Source organism: Zootermopsis nevadensis, unplaced genomic scaffold (assembly GCF_977971745.1).
Source record: "Zootermopsis nevadensis isolate Lab colony 2312 unplaced genomic scaffold, Znev_1.0 Znev_ptg000033l, whole genome shotgun sequence".
Classification (NCBI taxonomy): Eukaryota; Metazoa; Arthropoda; class Insecta; order Blattodea; family Termopsidae; genus Zootermopsis; species Zootermopsis nevadensis.
The window spans coordinates 19,770-39,843 of record NW_028259165.1 but is presented as its reverse complement, the minus strand read 5'-3'; the positions used below and the strand labels follow the sequence as shown (position 1 = coordinate 39,843).

General features: G+C 38.4%; 1 protein-coding gene across 16 annotated transcripts in view; it reads right to left on the bottom strand.

Moving 5' to 3' along the window:
- The window catches only part of LOC147871959 (structural maintenance of chromosomes protein 6-like), a 37,359-nt gene that overhangs the window by 5,599 nt on the left and 11,686 nt on the right, over positions 1-20,074 (bottom strand). For 8 of the 16 annotated variants that reach the window (XM_087359794.1, XM_087359799.1, XM_087359785.1 and 5 more), the window contains 6 exons: positions 18,735-18,894; positions 18,108-18,303; positions 17,392-17,550; positions 16,573-16,733; positions 14,406-14,495; positions 13,895-14,104 (listed from right to left, as the gene is read on the bottom strand). In XM_087359794.1, the coding sequence (XP_087215920.1) occupies positions 13,910-14,104; positions 14,406-14,495; positions 16,573-16,733; positions 17,392-17,550; positions 18,108-18,303; positions 18,735-18,894 (961 nt within the window). In that variant the 3' untranslated portion in view covers positions 13,895-13,909. Of the gene's footprint in view, positions 1-282; positions 499-1,745; positions 1,892-3,861; positions 3,923-5,039; positions 5,185-6,687; positions 6,847-10,263; positions 10,505-13,413; positions 13,537-13,894; positions 14,105-14,405; positions 14,496-16,572; positions 16,734-17,391; positions 17,551-18,107; positions 18,304-18,734; positions 18,895-20,074 lie in introns of those variants that run through there. The other 8 variants (XM_087359788.1, XM_087359789.1, XM_087359791.1 and 5 more) reach the window with 6 other exon arrangements.

The following is a 20,074-nucleotide window of genomic DNA, read 5'->3' as shown; positions in this document are numbered from 1 at the left end:
CCTTAGACCTGTCCGGCTTGGGTGACCCTACCATGAGCCGAAGCTCCGGCCGGCATAGCCCTTTCACACGTGAGCTGAAGTGACTGCTAGAGATAGAAATCCCAGCGAAACGCATTGGACCCTTTCAGACGAGAGCCGCGGTGAACCTGTGCGAGCGGCTCATCAGCCACTATGCAGCTCTCCCCGCTAGAAGCGGCTTATGGCGGGGAGAGTCTTGCCTGCTTCGACATGGAACCCTTTCACACACGCAAAGAAACTTGAATTTGTAGGAAAAAGAGGTGGTTAGAGCAAAAATTTTAATATCAAACGTACCTACGGAACAAGTCAGCGATTTTAAATACTAAATTAGTCCGTTCCTTAGCTATCTTCAATGCTTTCTTGTAAATGTGACTATTTCTATGTTCCTGCAATCCACACTGAACAATATCTGTATGTTGGTACTCGTGTAAATCTAAGCCGCTGTTCAAAGTCTTGTAGCACCGATGTGAGATGTTCATCCTGGAAAGATAACATCTTTTTATCTATTAAATTTGTTACCAGCTACCAAATATGACACTGTCTCATCCAGTTCTATTGATTTGTAACTTAAAATACAAATGAAAAGGGAAAAATACAAGAGCTGAGAGGGTTTACAATGATCCGAGCTGTGCAATAAACAAATCATACTGTCGTCTACATAGGGATTTTAATTCTGTTATTATAATCATCGCTTTTCCAATTTCCATTAAGGAGTGTTGACAACTTAATATATTTCACTAAAATAATTAACACTTTAAAATAAGCACGGTACGCTTCCGTGATAAGAGAAATAATCTAAAATACTTCATCCAAGTATAAAAAGTAATCAAGTATATCAAACTGCTTACATGAATATGAAATATATCTTAGTGCGAAACAATTTATATTTCACAGAATTTATTACAAACTTTTCTCGACTTACTGCGAGCAGGCAACAATTTTTTTAATAGTGGCCAGGCTCATCACTGCGTAATATCAGTCGGACTACATTTTTTCAGTCCCAAACTTTAGGGACAAACATAAGCTAACCTTAGATACCCACAAATGCTCAGGTAGAATAGAAGAAATTTAATGAACAAATCAAAATTATTGTTCTCTGGCCAGAATACATTCTGTAATTAATTAGTCTTTATGGAAATATTATCTAAAAATTATACCGCTTCGACTGATTTAATTGAATGAGTTATGAAAATAATTATCGATAGTAAAAAGAAAATTTGGAGAAAAAGCATGACAGTCCATGTTTAAATAAGCAACTTTTATTTTTGTATTATTATCATTCTTATGTCCCACTACACGCCATGTAGGCACTTGGCGTTAACCTCGACACTAGATAGGGGCAGGCAGCCCTCGGAGGAGGAAAAACCCTTTGTCCATGTTGGGGATCAAGTCTATAATCACTCAGCTACCCCAGATCCCCTTTCTATCAATGAAGATTATTAATTATAAACAAGTCTGTAGCGTATCGTCCCAGCGAATTATGTTCATTCTGTGTGTGAAAGTGATGGGTAGGAATAAACAAATGTGTCTGTAGTCTTAAGTAAATGCCTGGAATTATAGGGTAGCATGCAGAATTTAAATCCAGTTATATTTTTTTTTCCTTAAAATCCATCTGCTACATGTGGAGCTGAATCCTACCTTCAATGTGTCTATTCCTCATATTCACGGCGATTCAAATTCAGTAGATTTAAGAATACGCATGTAAAATTGCCTGTGTAATTACAAACCTTCGTTTTCTTCATCTGACAGCTCACGTTTTACGTAGTATAAAAGTAAGTCACGGATCCCATACTCATTCCGCTTGGACACTGCAAGCGATTTCTTAATAAACTCACTCGTCATATTTATTTCGTGACCAAAGAGTTCCCAGCACCTGCGACAAGTATAAATTTATAAAATGAACAAACACGATTAAATCCACGTTTACGGATCACTAATTTGTGTCTGTAAGCGTATACTGTATTCAAATCAACCAAAATTCAAATTGATTTAATTATTATAATGCAATTTAAATTTTAGTTAATAAATAAACTACAATACTGTAACAAGACGCAGCAGCAATTATTCATATATATATATATTTTAACTCTTAATGACAAGACATGCAGTAGAATCTTATGATCTGTCACACCTGATATACTTAAATATAAAACAGCTTTAAATCACTGGGAGAAAAAGTTCAAAATTCAGTCCTGCAAGCAAAGTCTGAAAATTACATGTTAATGACAATAAACAAAGAATAATGACTTAACCTCAATTTTGATATTCACGTCCTCGACAAAGAGAGCAAAGTCCTGATGGTAGCATTTCATTTCATCTGGCAAGTTCTCTATAACAAAGTCCAATTGCACCTGCTATGCCATTCTCTTGAGAAATACTAATTTTATTTAAATTTCTGGAACATGAAAATTTGAAATTGTTCCCATACGTGGGCACCTCTAGTGACAGGATACATATTCAAATGTCTGCACAAATATTACATATCCGTTCCTTCATTTCAGTAAATTCTGATGACAACTGTGAAATTGTAGACACATTTCTTGGAATACCCCCCAAAAGAATATAATTAATATAATAAGCCTGGAGTAACAAAGGAACTGACCCAATGGCACATGGCAGAAGGGGTAGAGATCTGACTTGTTGAAACCTTTCAAATTTCATTCTGTATCATCTTCAAACAACTACCAGAAATAACACATCATATTTTCTTGTGGGGTAACGTTCTGTAACTTCGATATAATTGTCGATGGTGAAACAAATGAAATATATCGTAACAAATGTATACTTTCACTGGTCTTATTAAAAGAGAAATGGTTTTCAGATCACGTCATACAGTATTTATAAGGAACATATTCAAAATGTAAACAAACTGATATTAAAGTGATAATTAGATATGTGCACAGGTCCAATTTGTTTTAACTCAAACCCAAATACTTAAGTAAGATGACAAACTTAAAATTCGTCAGTCAAAATAAGAATCAAGCTTGTTTCGTATAACAGGTTGTAACCGTCCCACTCCCGTCTGCTGTTGGAGTTGCCCGGCTCGGTTGCAGTCTTGTCGATCCTTGTCGTATGTGATGTAATTCGGGATTTCTGCTCATGTAGGCATGGAACTTTTCTCAGGGAATATTACATGGAGGGGTATAAGCTGAAGGTTTCGGTAATGGCTTCGAGACTGAAGTGCATAGTTTTTTGCAAGCACAATTTATTTCTTTTACGATTCACATCCACTGGCCGAATCGAGCTACAAAACAATTTAGGATGTTGCTTCCTCTGAATTCCAGAAAAGAGTGTCCTCACAAGAAAAATTTCCTGTCCTTTAGTCATAGGACTTCCCCCTTAACTTTCACAAAAAATGATGTATTTGGGCAGTAATGATGCCCTAGCTCACGTGGACCATTAAAAAAACCCTTTAGCCGGCGGGTGCCCCCTGCAAGAATTTTGGGGGTCACACGGTGCGATAATTCTTTCCTTTACAGTCGTAACAAGTGAAACTCGTAAATCTTTATTACTTGTTTCCAATTTATTTTTATTTGCGCCTCACCGGGACTCGAACCCAGAACGCGCGGTCACAAGGTGTAACACGCACGTTACTTTGTGATTATAAAACATATAAGCAAGTGTGACAATTATGATGCTGAAGAGCTCTGTTGACATATAAGATATACAACTTGTAGAAGTAAGGAGAACCTAAGATACTCAGGATAATAATGCAGTTGTTAATACGCAAACAATTTTTTGTTGTTGCGAAGTGTTTGGAAAGAAAATCACCCATCTACAATATTTATTTTTTCATAATTACAAAACCAAAACTAATGCAACGTGCATTTGTTTTGAACTCACCTTCAATCAAGTGCATTTTTTCCCTCTTCTGTGGCCCTTCCCTCAGCAAGGATCACTTCCTCTGAAAACACAGACCACAATCTTGCATTTTGGAAAACAAAATTGAATTTTCAAAGCGGAAATTAAGATGAGATTGACCGACATGACAGTAAATTTCTCTTCTATGCCACCATAAATGAGAAACATTTTGATTTACTTTCTCATTTATAGTAAATCTTTCAACTGATTTTTCCTAGCCCTGGTATTAGATCTGAAGATAACAAATTCGCCTCGTGTATGTACGTTAAATGAATTATTTGAAATAAGAGCAGTAAGAGGTGCAGAGGTAAAATAGTTTCACTGGTTATTAATATCTGTTACATGACGTGTATCTATGAAATTGTTTTCTTATTGTCATTCAGATTGTTCCATCAGTGGAAGTCAATTTAGAAATCCTTCAGGCATTTCTGTTGCTCAAAGAAACGAACAGAGCGGAACAGGGGAATCCCTAAATTGGGTAGGAGAAATAACAGACCTGCATATTTTATTGTTTTATTTTGATGTCAGAATGATAAATGAGAGGCAAAATGACACAAGATTATGTTATAGACAGTACAGGAGCATTTTCACAGTCAGTGTAAATGAAAAATATGTAAGATGTGGTTTTATTCTGCTCTTTGATTCCATTCCATTAAAAGCGTGACAAATTTTAAATATTTGGGAGCAACGATAATAAATCGAAATGATACTCATGAGGAAATCAGGAGGCGACCATATTCTGGAAATGCTTGACAATTTTCAGTTCGAAATATTTCGACTTCCCGTCTGATTTCTGAGAGACTAAAGATCAATATGTACAAAACAATAATTTTGCCCGTTGTCTCTCTCTCTGAGGGAGGAACATAGATTGCAGGTGTCTAAGAAATTGTAATTATAAAACTAATATAGTGCAAGTCATTTTTGAAAGAAGTCCTATTCTTTTACTTGTGGGACCATATCCATCAAACATTTGCTCCATGGCAGTTCACATTTTACGGTAATGTTTCATGCGGTTATCAAAACCCAAAAACTATTGCCCCCCCCCCCAACAAAGCATTCAATCATGTGAACACTGTGACAAAAGAGTGAGAAATCCTTCTTATGCACAACTATGTGAATGTAACACAAACAGTTTTAGCTTTGGTGACTCTGTTAAATACCTCGTACATCTACCGGTATCTCTGCTTCATTATGTTGTTTCTACATTGTTCATAGGTGGCAGGACGAGCACTTCGCAATTGATATACGATCTGTGGTTGGTAATCCATCTTCTATAGTCAATCACTGACCGGTGTTTGCTGTAATCTGCAAGAAGTTTTAGACGAGAGCGGCTGTCTTAAATGTACGTAAGGTAAGTAATTTGTGTTTAAATGCCCTCCTCAATTGGCCTGATTCTTTTAACCTTCCTTCTTTTAGTTCATATGTGCTACAATTAATTGCTTTAAGTAAGGTTATTATAGGTTATAATTTAATTTGAAATTCTACTGCAATTTCTTGTTCATCTGATAAAGATAATTTGGCGAAATTTTTGTTTGTTACTGATCGATACGTTTCTTCGGTGCATGTGGATGAAGTGCCCTACTTTTGCCCTCTCCAATTGAACTCTGATTAATCAGAGCCAATTTATAGCAGTTATGTTGGTGCAACTTGGAATCAGAAGACTCAAAATACAAATTGCAGTATTTAACAGTGCTTTAAAAATTTTCACGTTTTTATCTGTGACGATACAAGGGGAATTCAACCCAACATTCCTGTCCTCAGATTACATTTCAAAGTATCTGTGATAATTATGAAACATGTTCAAATTTTTAAAAACTGGGCTGGCATTTTTAAAGCTTTGCTTGTGTCCGTAGAAACTTCTTTTTACGAAATGCTGCTTTATGATGAAGCAAAGGAAATACACTTAAATCTCCCTTCAGTAAAAATTATGTCTGATAATTACATCTGTAACTATAAATAAAAATCATTATACTATATCTGGGTTCAAAATAATCTGTTGAAAAAATATACTGGAAACATATTTGTGCTGAGTCAACTTCATAGCGTTTTGAAAGTCAGCTGTATATTACAAATTATATTAAAACATAGTGAAACTATTATAATATGTGTGGTAAACTTATTTAAGTACGCACCTTAAATTCTGAATAAATCAAATGTGGGTGTACATACTCGTATTAATATTGTTTATACTTTTTCAGGTATCTTTTAAATTTATCTTAATATTTAATCTTACATGGTGGTGGCCTGCATACAATTGCATCAGAAGATGAGATAGTAATCGAGTCTTCTGTTGTTTCAACACGTCGTGGTACTAACTTCGTCTAGCATTAAGCAGCTCAAATTATTGCTATGAGTGAAATAATGTGAGATGGGGCGCAAACCACATCTCACTATAAAAATTAGCGAGTCACAAAACGTTAAAAAGAACTCAATGAGGATATGGAACAGCACTAATGTGCCTGTTCTTATCCGCAGTTTTCATCACAAGAAAGGAAACTGCTCTGAGTTGAGATTCTATGTTCTCGCAATATGTACATGAGTTTGCTACCTTCATCATCAGTGTAATAAGTATGATAATGAAGGCAGCATGCCCCTCTGAAACACTGGTCAATATCTACCAGACTACACATTCGCAACATCTCCGAAGACGGTCAGCCATCTTCCTGCTCTGAATTATTACGGTACTTGAATTAATGTCCCCCTCGCTTCTCTATGAATTTCAACAAACACACTGAGTGTCTTGGATAATTATGTCCATAATAATATAGATCTGCTCGTGCTCTGTATCACAATTTTCTGTTTTCATACCGTGCAACGCTTAAGTTGTCCTTCAATCCCTTCTGGATCATCAGAAGCAAGTTCTAACAGGCAAGTTGCCTCCTCCACGACTCAGTTCTTTCAAAGCCCTTGCAAGCCGGGGCTCTAAGTTCGATGGGGATCGGAATCTCTGGAACTCGAGCTGGACTTCTGCAAAACATAATAATGCATGCCATTATAACAACCTATCAGGGTTCTCAAATTTGTAAACATGGTTATCCTCTCCCCGTGCAGAGAAGTGGCAAAATCTCTTATGAGCTCTGGTGAAGGGTCTGGCTAAAACAGGTATCTCAAACCTGACCATCAAGAAGAATAATCAGGCTGGCTTGCATTATAAGAGGGGCAGAAAGAGGAAAGGTTTCCTCAAGAAGGTTGACTGAAAAACTCTGTTGCTGATTCAGCCTGGGACCAATGATGGGGGCTCTGCTGTTCAAGTCAGTAAATTGCAGAGGGAAGCCGGAGATATCCAGCTGTCAGCAGCCATGGATCCACCGGCTATGCTCAGGTATGGTGGTCATCAGGACATGGGCATCACTGTGGAAGTTCACGGTCGACGGTGTAAAGTGCGGAGAGGGAAACTGATGTGTTTCCTGAAGAGAAAGGCATGACACCTACCTATCTTGAGCAGCAGCACACTTATGTGTGTTCTTGAATGAGCTAAGGAATGGCTCTGAGGCGTAATTTCACGGATAAGTCACTGGGAGAGAGTCAGACTGAGAGTTGTGAAGACTGGATCAATTTCAGAACTCAGAAAAATTTGTGACATAGATCCCTGGGAAACCAGTGCAGATGGCTACCATGTTTATGAGATTTTTTTTATTATTATTATTAGTGTTCTGTCTGACGACAGGTCCATATGAACAGGATCCTTCCATCCTTTTCTCGGACTGGGACCTGTTCATATACGTTCTTGGCAGATGATCCAGAAGTGGTTTGCCATTGCCTTCTTCTGTGTGTGAATGGAGTAATTGTTGGGATGCCACGGAGAAACCGGGGAAGCCCCCGGAGGAAAACTTCGTGATACCTAGACCACGGTCTTGCCCAACACAAGTTATAAATCTGAGAACCACCGGGAATTGAACCCGGGACCCCAGGATTACAAGGCTAGTGTTCTGACCACTAGACCACTGTGGCGGTCGTTTATGAGATTACGACAGCAGAATTCAAGTCTGAGGATAGGCACAGACAAGTTCCCCAAAAAGGGGTCCACTCACCTAACTTTGAGAGTGTATGATGATGGTATTTATGCTGTTCAGAGGCATGGACAAAGGGGGTCGGTGGCTCCTTCTTAGTTATCTGAGAATGGGGCTGTCCTTCCTACAGATTAACTAGCATCACAGCAAACTGGGCACTCATAAACTCAGTGAAGAATTGACTGCAGAGCATACAAGTATATCTCTGACACAGCAGCCATGATATTGACTGTACTTCTATAGGAAGATCCATTTATATACCTGACTCAACACCAATGGCAAGGGTGTTCTGCATACTTGCTCTGTGACTCAATCAAACTGCTGCTGTCTATGTTGGCAGACATAATTAACTACTGCAGGGAAAGGCAAATGGCCTTATTAATCACAACAAGTAACATAGAGAAGTTTGGTCACCAATCCTAGAGCACTACTGGAATACCCAGAATACAAAAATTTACAAATATTAAATCAAGGAGAAAGGTTCACCTTCCTCAGCAATAGAATGCAGGAAATAATAGATTTTAATCCGTGTGAGATAAATGGATGGTGTCTCAGAACCGTCTTTATCATGTCATACGCATGTCATCTTTAATCTCAAGGGAGAGCACAAGGAGTAGGTGAACTACAGAAATTCACAGACCACCTGATGGGCCTCCTATTGGGAGGAACTACAGTCGGTTTCTTGGTCACTCTGGTATTCTGGAGGGTACTGCAATAGCTGTGGAGTTTCTTCAGGGAGCCATTCTCTCTTCATATGAAAATAACCATCCCTTATCAGACCACCAAAAGGCAAGACAAAGGTTTCCTGTTGCAGAGGTCTATTTGGCACTAAAAACAAAAGATCTTCTGTCGTGGTATCAATGACACTCCACAAAATGCTCACTAAGCAACGCAGAGACACATATGGGCCTTCTTTGCTTCCTTCCAGTGAAATGCTGGAGACTGATTTCCCTGTCTCTGAAGTGTTAAATGAGGAAAAGACTGCATGGTAATAACATTCCACATGCACAATAAAAGTAAAGCCATCCCATTATACGCCATGTAGGTCACTTGGGGGGGAGAGGATGTATAGCTCCTAATTCTTGACCTCAGCACTAGATGAGGGTGAGTGGTCAGCATCACGACCCAGTCACACCACACTCCGAGGAAGGGACCCCAGTACCCATTGGATACGAGTCTGGATGCAGAGGCTAGAGGACAAAATTTCAGTTGTCCAGCCCGTAACTAGTCACAGCTCATTCCATATGAACAATGACAAAGAAAAAGCTATTTAAGGCAATGCCAATTGTGATCTTCTGGGTTGTGATCCCATACAGCAAGTTTTTACCAACATTTTGGAAATGTTCATATAGTCTCCATGATCAGGGTTGATACAAAACTAGTTGTTTGACTCTGCATAGTGTTGCCTAACTGTAGAGGTTAACAATATCAACTTTCAGGTTATCACTGTAGTAAAGATGTTGACTGTGGGTATGCAAGTTACAATGCAGGGGCTGTACTGAAATACTGGATTTGTGCCCATTATAATTGTTAATGATACTGACATATTTAAGACAAGATGCAGCATACCAATTTACTGTTAATCTGAATCAAAGCACTGCTCTGAGATATCTTAAGTAATTTCTTAGTGGGATTTGAGGTTCTAATGGCAGTGTGAACGAAGATAGTTATCTTCTGGGTTGTAGCACTGTGTAATCAGGTAGACATTTACCAACGTTTCAGAGGTCATACTCCATTCACGGTCCAGCTCCTATAAACAGCACCACTCACCCAACTGGCACATTCATCGCCCTGATGACGGAGGCAGTATGACCTCTGAAACGTTGGTTAACATCGACCAGACTACTGAGCGCAACAACCCAGAAGACAGAAATCTTCATACTCTGATGATGGAGGCAGTATGACCTCTGAAACGTTGGTTAACATCGACCAGACTACACAGCGCAACAACCCAGAAGACAGAAATCTTCATACTCATCGCCCTGATGATGGAGGCAGTACGACCTCTGAAACGTTGGTTAACATCGACCAGACTACACAGCGCAACAACCCAGAAGACAGAAATCTTCATACTCACCGCCCTGATGATGGAGGCAGTATGACCTCTGAAACGTTGGTTAACATCGACCAGAATACACAGCGCAACAACCCAGAAGACAGAAATCTTCATACTCACCGCCCTGATGATGGAGGCAGTATGACCTCTGAAACGTTGGTTAACATCGACCAGACTACACAGCGCAACAACCCAGAAGACAGAAATCTTCATACTCACCGCCCTGATGATGGAGGCAGTATGACCTCTGAAACGTTGGTTAACATCGACCAGACTACACAGCGCAACAACCCAGAAGACAGAAATCTTCATACTCACCGCCCTGATGATGGAGGCAGTATGACCTCTGAAACGTTGGTTAACATCGACCAGACTACTGAGCGCAACAACCCAGAAGACAGAAATCTTCATACTCTGATGATGGAGGCAGTATGACCTCTGAAACGTTGGTTAACATCGACCAAACTACTGAGCGCAACAACCCAGAAGACAGAAATCTTCAAGATACAAGCTCCTTCTTCTTCACTGTGTATTATTACCCCTGCATAGATCATCCATCCTGTAAATAAAAATAATATATTATGATATTAAAAGGAAACACTGTCATATAGTTAAGCAGTGTTATACTACTGATGAAATAAGCAACAGAAACATGTGAACTACAGTGAAACCTCGATGCATCGTTTTCGGCGGGGGTGGGAAATAAAAACGATAGATGCGGGAAAGCATTAAAAATTTTAAAAAAAAACAATGTTTCTCTTTCAAAGTTACTTCTTTTTACCAAAAAAGTCTTTAATGGACAACTGGTTTGTCGAAACTTTACGTTTTAGACCAAACAGAGTACTTTCCACGTTCAAAATGTTTTCCTCGTCACGTTCGCTAATATTATGGGCATAAAAGAACGACTTCACTTTTGCCAATGCAGCGTGTGCTTCGGCAAAACTCGGCACAGCTTCGGGCTCGCATTCGTCGTCTTCCTCACCGCTCCCACCCCCTTCGCGATCGTCACACAACTTATCAATCGTGTCGACTCCGCATGTAGCAAGCTCGCTGTCTACTGCCGCGTAGTCACCAAATTTAACCACGTCTTTCACGGCGCCAAATCTATTCCAGTCTTCGTGAAAGCCATCATGCTCATCCACACTGACGTTAGAGTCTGCTTCTGTGCGAAGTTCACACCCGTAGCCACCTTTGTGAAAACAATTCAGAACAGTTGGTTGGGAGACATGCCGCCAAGCTGCCACTGTGAAATGAATTGCTTGTAGCACGTCAATTTTCATGTTGACATCCTTCCCAGCATCCATTGCACATACAGCGGTTTGCACAAGGCGCTTTCTATACAACTGCTTGAAAGATTTTATGATGCCCAAATCAAGCGGTTGCAAGACGCTCGTGCAATTTGCTGGATACTGCACGACTTTCACATTTCGTAGAAATGTCGTGTCCTTCGGATGAGTGGCACAATTATCAACAAACAGCAAAATCTTTCTGCCTTGTGCGCCCATGGAGGCATCCAGAGAACTTAAAAACGCCGTAAAGATGTCTGTTGTCATCCAAGCCTTTTTGTTGGCGTGATATTTCACCGGAAGTTTTTTCATGTTTTTGAAACAACGCGGTTTTCGTGATTTTCCAACTACAATCGGAACCCGTTTGTCACTACCGTCACTGTTAACACACAGAAGAACAGTAATTCGGTGTTTTGCACGTATTCCCCCGTGGCAAGATTCACCTTTCAATGCCAGAGTCCTATCCGGGAGGGCGTTGTAGAAAAGTCCGGTCTCATCCGCATTATAAATGTCCCGCGGCTCATATCCCTCCAGCAGTGTTGGCAGTCTCTCGAGCCACAGCTCCGTTATTTCCACATCCACAGCAGCACTTTCGCCGGCTAACTTCTTGTAGACCATACCATGTCGTTCTTTAAATCTACTAATCCAGCCATTCGACGCTGCAAAATTTTCAATATTCAGTCTTGCGGCTATCGTCTTGGCTTTTTCCCGCAAGATGTTGCCATCAACAGGAATTCCTGAGGCCCGCGATTGCTGGTACCAAGTAAAGAGGACACTTTCTAGCTCACTGAAAGTTGATTTTCTTCCGGATTTCCTTTTTTTGCATGAATTACCGCACTTGTCAGTTTGTTTTCGGATTTCTTTCTTCTTTGCAACTATTGAATTTAAAGTAGATGGTGCTAATCCAAGGCGTTTAGCAATGTCGATTCTTTTTTCAAATGGATTCTTCTCCACTTCTTCTATGATTTTTAATCTTTCTTGAAGAGTTCTGACTTGCTTTAGTGGGCGAGACATGGTACAGGAATAATAACAAAATAATTAACAGGAGTAAGAGGAATAACAAAATATTTACGGGAACAACAACAAAAGTATAGACTGGAACAATAACAGGAAGAATGGAAGTACTGTTACTGCCGAACACGACGAAACGTAGCCTTAGAAGACACTGAACCACTGGAAAGGAGATGAACCAGAAGAATGAAAAGTGCCGCCAGCCTTTCCTTTGTACTTATAATAAAAGCATTTGTGAAGAAATTCACACTGCACATGCCATCTGGCATCGCTGGAACGAAATATGAGTGCACCCTAATTAAAATCGTAAAATTTCTGACAATGAGCACTGCCATTCACTCCAACTATCACCCCTGCACCGCTGACCCCTCATTCCAAAAAAATCTGTGCTGGTTGGGCGACATAACAGGTTACCGCTACTGCGTATTCCAAAAACATTGTGCGTCTTTCGGTATTAATTTATCTCAAAACCCAGCATTTTAAATTCTCAGAAACGATCATTGCGGGAAAATTGTTGGCCGGGACTAAGATTTTTGAACGATCGATGCGATAAAACGATAGTTCGAGGAACGATAGAAGCGGGAAAATGTAACATTATTTTATATGGGATGTATTCGGGACCGAACAAAACGGACGATGCATCCGGGAAAACGATAGTTCCGGGAACGATAGATAGAGGTTTCACTGTATCTATTTGTTAGCTAAAAAACCAAATCATGCAAACAGCAAGCTAATAAATGCAAGTGCTGGCACACAATATCAAAAAAACAGACTAGAATTGTATTCTCGTGAGCCTACTGACAAGGCAACACTTTTAATGCTGCAGAAGTTAACTATTAATCTGTATTTCATGATAACAGGTACACAAACTTAGTCGGTAAACAACAAACTTTTAAAACTCTTAAAATGGCATTGCAGGGGCTGGAAAAGATTTACCACTCACAGAATAGCAAGTATAATTTATGCAATATAAAGCATTAATGTGCACACATGCAGGCACACGTATGCGCACACACAACATCCTATCCAACTTCAAACTTTTCACCAAATGTAACAGCAAAAAAGATTAAATATTCCAAGAACCCTCCAACCCAACCAGACACTGAAGATGAACGTGGTCGATACAGAGAAGAGGCTTAGTATTCTATCTTGCTCTTAGTTTATTTAGTACCTGTGTATTGTAACATCCCCATGGGACTGAATGGCGGATACGCGTTGTGCGGTGAGGAAGATAAACTGGAAGTCTGTCTTCTGTCGGGGATGGTTCGATGATCCTTTGATGATTCATCATATCCTGAAATATAAAATATTTAACTAAAGAAGCAACAAAAACCTTAAAACAAGGACTTACAAAATCACCTATGAAATGCCAATGTAAGGATAACATTTATACAAAGCCTACTCTGCTTCCTATAAATCATGTGGCCTATTTATTCGTTCTACGTGTCGTCTGGTGACGGCATAGCTTACAGTTCTCATACAATTTACTCTGAATACCATGCATGGCACAGGTCATATTTGAGGATTATGTCTACGATACCTCAGTCTTTGTGGAAATCACTATATTAAAATTAAAATTAAAATATGGTGTATACAGTCACACGCTAAAGTTAGAAATGTATTCCAACTATGAATTTGTGACTCATGAATTCAGAGTGAAAAGCAAACTAGAAGGGATTTATGTACAATGATTCTGTCAAAATAAATACATTAACATCATCACACAATTCTGTTGACCATACACATTTGAAAATATGCAAAATACTGGGCAAATAAATTGTAAAATATGGTACAAAAATCGATAAGGTGTAACATATACAGAAGAAGAATGTCTGTTTTTGGTGATCAATCTTAATTTCACCCTGCAATCAACATTTGCCAAAATCAAAGTCTCTGAGGAGACACAAACACATTACAAATTAAAAACATAGTTAACAGAACACATAAGAGGCCACAAACATCAAACATCTGGTTCAGCTTTCACTGTCAAACCCCAAACACTTTTGCCTACATACGATTTAATTTAGTTCTATTAATGTTTCACTTAAAATTAAATATCATCCCACCACACGTCTGACAATACGTTGGATTTGAGAGAGACTACTTGTCCATAAAACAGAAAAGTTGAGAACTACTGTTTTAGAGAAATGTTCTGATTCTTACTTTGCGTCCGCACCCTTGGAGCAAACTCTCGAAAAGGGACTTCACTTGCAAATCAATCATATCACGTGGTTCGATCATGTTTTCTAGATCCTGAAACATACAAAACAGAAACTAAATAACCACAGAAGAAACAGTTCAAATTCCTATAAAATTAGACAACAGCTACTACAGTCTTCAAAAACGCAACTCAAAATACCTGGTAGGGCAGGAGTACCTGAACAGCTGCATTTTCACCTTATCCAGCGAAAAATTATTAGCCACAGCTACTAGGATTCATACTACCCACGTAACAAATATCAACAATTCAGAGGAACATACTGCCTCGATATTTTCAGCCCTAAAGATGGAAGCAGGACGTTCCTCAGGAATGTTGGTATTTACATACAAATCCACATGGATTTACAACCCACAAGACCAATATTTACGGATTAACAACAACGGCTTCATGAATTCATATTTAACAACTTAAACAAATGTTTAACGAGCTAAGAAATGTATGCACAGCGTAACAGTGATGGTCCAATGTCTGTGATGTCAGTTGTCTGGAATCAGCAACAATTGATCCATAACCACTGTGCCCCTGCCAGCAGCTTCCAAAGTCTGATTTCTCACTCAAATGAAAGTAGCATTTTTTAAAAAATGTGCATTTCTCATTTAATAGTACCACACCAAAGGAGTTGCACAGAAGTGGCACTTAATCATTGATTGCAAATGACACCGAGTTTATTACTTTCACTTACATCAAAACTTGATGTTGCAACTTCCAGTGCAAAATTTACAAGTGTAACTCATACTATTACAAAGATTTAACAAAATGTAAGCAAGCACGATAAATATGAAGTTGATGCAATGTTGCAATGTGTAGTCTGGTTGAAACTCGCCTACATCGCAGAGGCGCTTAATGCCTCCGAAACGTTGGTAAATTTCTACCATAACCTAGAAGACAAGTCACCTGATTTCTTGCTGCTTGCACATTACAATCTGCACAAATAGAAAACATTCAAATACAATCTTATTCTTCTTCAGTTGGTGGACCCTGGCTTCCTTACATACAATACAAAATTTCCCTGCCTTATTTTACTTCCCCTGAGTATTACAATTTTTAATAGTAAATGAGTAGTAATTTCTCTGGAATAAACACAGCATAAAACAAACAACCATTGCAGCAGTGTAGTTACCATGTGCTTTATACACAGGAGGTCCCTGGTTCAAATTTCAGCCTGGAGACCTATTATCCTGAGACTTCCCTCAGTCCTTCCAGGCACATCCTGGGTCAGTACCTTAAATTAGGTGAGGACAAGATAGCACTCCCTCCACACCCTTTCCCATCCATTATATATCATCTAATGCCATAAAGTCTTAACTAGTAGCTAATGACAGTGGCGAAAAATAAACCACAAACAAATAAAAATATAATTTTTAAAGCAAGTGACATCCACAAAATCCGTCACCAACGGCGTATTTCCTGAAAGGATAAACAGAAAGTGGGGATGAAATTCGAGTTTCTCACAGAGAACAGGTGAGTATCAAAGTCATGGAAGAACATATTTCCTCCAGTATGTTCCTCCAAGACAAAAGGTACCCACCTACAAACCCACATGGCAACAGACAGAAAATGGGATCTCAAGCCAAGTTAATTGTAAATTTGTCTGAATAAAATAAAACTGGTACTGCTGTTCAGTCTGATATGCATTCACTACAGCGCAGATGCAAATAAGTGCATTACACAATTTAATCATTTAAAGAGGAAATGACAGCCATCTGAATTGTAAAAAAGTTGTAACAAAACTCATTCTATTGTAAACATTAATCAACATTTGAACAGAATAACAACCTCTTTCTTAGATATTAAGGGACGGTAGACGGTAGACTACTGTCCCTTAATATCGGACACACAACACATCACTTACAACCCAATATAAAACATCCAAGCACAACCTCCAAATTTAAAGGAGAGACAAAACTTAAAACCAAACAAATCAATATACGCAACGCAAGATGTACAACAGTTTTTAAAATTGATAGACCTGATGATGATGTAATACACATTGAAACATGTCGTCAATACAAAAAATGTAACAAGATACTCTTTCTTAGAGTTTAAAATGGTAGTGACCTTTCGTTTATTTGACATCGACTCTGCACATGACCATTTTATTTGTCCTACCTTCCTTGCCTTCATAAAGAATTTGTACTTCTGAGAACTGCTACTGTTTAGGAATTCCAGGACATCTTCCCGATTCAGAATTGTTACAGGATTGTCAATTTGTATGTTGAATGCTGAAACAATTTTGTCCAGTTCTTCTTTTTTCCTGGAAATTACTTCACCTGCAACAGGAAACAAGTGAGAAATGATATACACAGTAATGTAACCCACTGACCCAAATGTGATCAACTGCTACTCCAAACAAACTATTTCATTGAGACGGTCGGGACCTGGTGCCAATTTAACGAAGATGAAAGGATAGGCAATGTGCCACTTACAGAAATCTTCAATATTTAAAAGCTGTAAATTTTGTAATATAGTAGAGTCAATCGAGACTATTAGTTTGAATGGAGTACAGTACATAAATCTTGTAAATCAACCTTCACCCAAGTTATTAATTCAATACATCAAGTAACGCGAGTTGAAATAAACTGAAACTTCCTATATAATGCTGTATATGGAGGAAGACCAACAGGACTCTCAGAAAAGAAGAAGCCTAATATGACACTTTTACGCAATTTCAGTAAAATGGGCCTGAAATCTGCGTATCTTTTTAAACAGCCAAAAATAGAACATATTTGAAACAAATATGACAAAACAGACATTTACACATAATCAGTGTGCATGGTAAAATGCCCTCTTAAAACACATATACAATCAGGAAGGGGACAAGTCATATTTTATTTATAAAAAACTAATTGTTTAAAGATAACAAATTTCTTGTTGAGAGCATCCAATATATGAGATGAAGGAAAAGCAGAGGGAAAGAAAGCCCAGTACCTTCTTCTGACTTTATTTCGTATGTGCCGCGACCAGTTGCATCGAAGCGTCTCCTTACAATTATATGGTCACCATATTGTTCTCTCTCGTAATTAAGGTGACCAGTATTCTTCAATGTCACTTCGATGGTAGCAGTGACTTTACCCTTCTTTATAAATTCTGGAAGAAACAGGAACAATTCTAAAATTCTGATACACACACTTAATCTTCCTTCCAATATCATATGAAATAAAATTAAAGTTTTGGACCAAATCCACTGTTCATTCAGTATTAGGTTAACTGAGGGGATCCTTCGCAATTCTCATGTTCTCTAATTCAGTCATTTGGGCTTGATGATATTAAACATCACGATCTTACAAAATTTACTTAATGGGTTGGCAATAAATACCATGGTATAATTTTTTTTATCAGTGCAGGAATGGTAAGTCATGGTAGGAGAATATCCAGCGCACAATATGCTGGATCTTCTCTGCCCCCTGAGTTACCAAGCTCACACATGTACACACTATGAATTATTTTATATAATCAGATTAAAGAAATTTAAAAACATAAATAATATGTACTGGGAAATTAGTTTTAAGGGAAGATAAGAGATGACAAATTTCAGTTCATTACCTGTGTAGACTGTACACTCAGACTTTTCAGACTGGACTAAATTCAAGCTAGATAAGCAAAGACTAAACCTATGACCTTAGCAACTTGTTACAATATGTTACCTTTCAAAGAGGTTCCTCTCTTAATAGCTCTTGGGTTACCTCCCAAACCAAGTACAAGAGCATAAACTATCGCAGTTTTGCCACTGCCATTCTTCCCAAAAACAAAATTACCTCTTCCGTTCAGACGAACCTCCAAGGATGAGTGGCACATGAAATTTGTTATGTATATTTTTTCAATGATCCCAGATTTTGGTTCCTGTAATGTCAATATTCTTTTAAAATAAAATTGCAGTAAACTCTACAAATGAGGCAAACTTGTCCCTGAGCACTAGAACCATGCTAGTTCAGTTGCAACACATCAATCACATTTATAATAATCAATCTTCAGGGGCTCCTATAATGTATAAAGTTCCACACTTTTCTGTCAATTCATGACACACAGATTGAAACTTCAATCTGCAGTACAACAAAAGTGGAACTCCAAGATCCAAATTCTTAAAATGTTCACACATGAATACACGACTTAGAAGAAACCCAGGCACCAAAACAAATATTTAGTAACATGGCAACCTGGTACATATTATAATTTATGCTCTGCGTGTGTAATCATGTGCCTATAAATAAGGACTCATATACAGTATATATTCACGCATGTACGCGCACACACACCAGTTACATAGAACTCACATTTGAGGGGTGTCCACTAGAACTGGATTCGTCTCCGTCATTATCTCTTCGGAATTTAGAGGTGCTCGGTGCATCGTCTGATTCTCGAACTCGCTCATCTCGACTGCCAGAGTTCTTTTGTTCAAGTGAAGCTCCTTTCACATTCATTTTTAAAGATGACCTACAGAATCAGAAACATGTGAGAACTACAACTTTACTTCTTAGATAATTTCATAAAAATGTAACAAACTTAATTTGACAGACTTCAACACAACTTACATGCGTAATACCTGTCTCATATAAACCGTACTTCTTGAATGAATTATCCTAGAAATAAGATAGAACTTTCTTTCTGCTGTTACGTCCTCCCTTACATCCAAACTAAGTAACCACATCTAAACAATTACTCATAAAACACACAAAATATGTAGCTTAAACTCAAATTTTAAATATTTCACGATACTGTATCACATCACTACTCGCTTACACAGGCCCACCTGACTCAATTCTCATTCAGCTAGACACTAGATGTACGTAATTTTTAATAGGTCTTATTTCATAAGGAATTCAAGAATAAACAAATATGCAATTTCCACATTTACTTCTAGTCAATCAACATAATCTGGACATGTGAAGGCCAGAGTGAGCGAGCAATTTCGCATGAGATACGGGTCAAATGCCATTTTTAGATCAATGAAATCTAAAATCCTACAATGAGCTGGGTTTATGGCTTGAAATAGAAATCTAAGGAATTCACACTGAATTTCTTGGTAAACATCAATTTGGAAGGCACGTACTTGGAGGAGCTGGTAATTATATAATTCCCCGTGTTACATGATGGTGTTCGCTCGACTCGCCACCAAAGTCAATTTCCATTTATGCCTGTGTCCTGCCAGTGGTCTCCTTACTTCAAACATGAGGTACACATTTCATATACCTCCAATGCGCGCTACATGTCTCCTCCATCAAGCCCTCCTAGATTTTATTATCGTAACAATATTTTTGAATACGCTGGATACTACGTGCAGAACGTAAAGCCTTTGTGTTTGCATTTCTGTACAAAAAGTGCTCAAAATCGTTTATATCGAGGGGAAAGTATGGAATTTGACATAAACCGACCAGTCCAAAAAAAGAATATTAATTAACAAGAAACAGAACAAGGGGGAACAAATTACAAAATATTCTATCAACTGGTTTCAAGGCACACATTTCTTTCTACTCGGATCCCAAATACATCCATCCACATTCAATTCGACTCGAATGTAGAGAAGTTTACACAGCCCTGTTTTAGTTGCAAAGAATAACAACATACTAGGTCTCTCTTCACACACGAACATGTTTTGGTCATTTAAAATTACGTA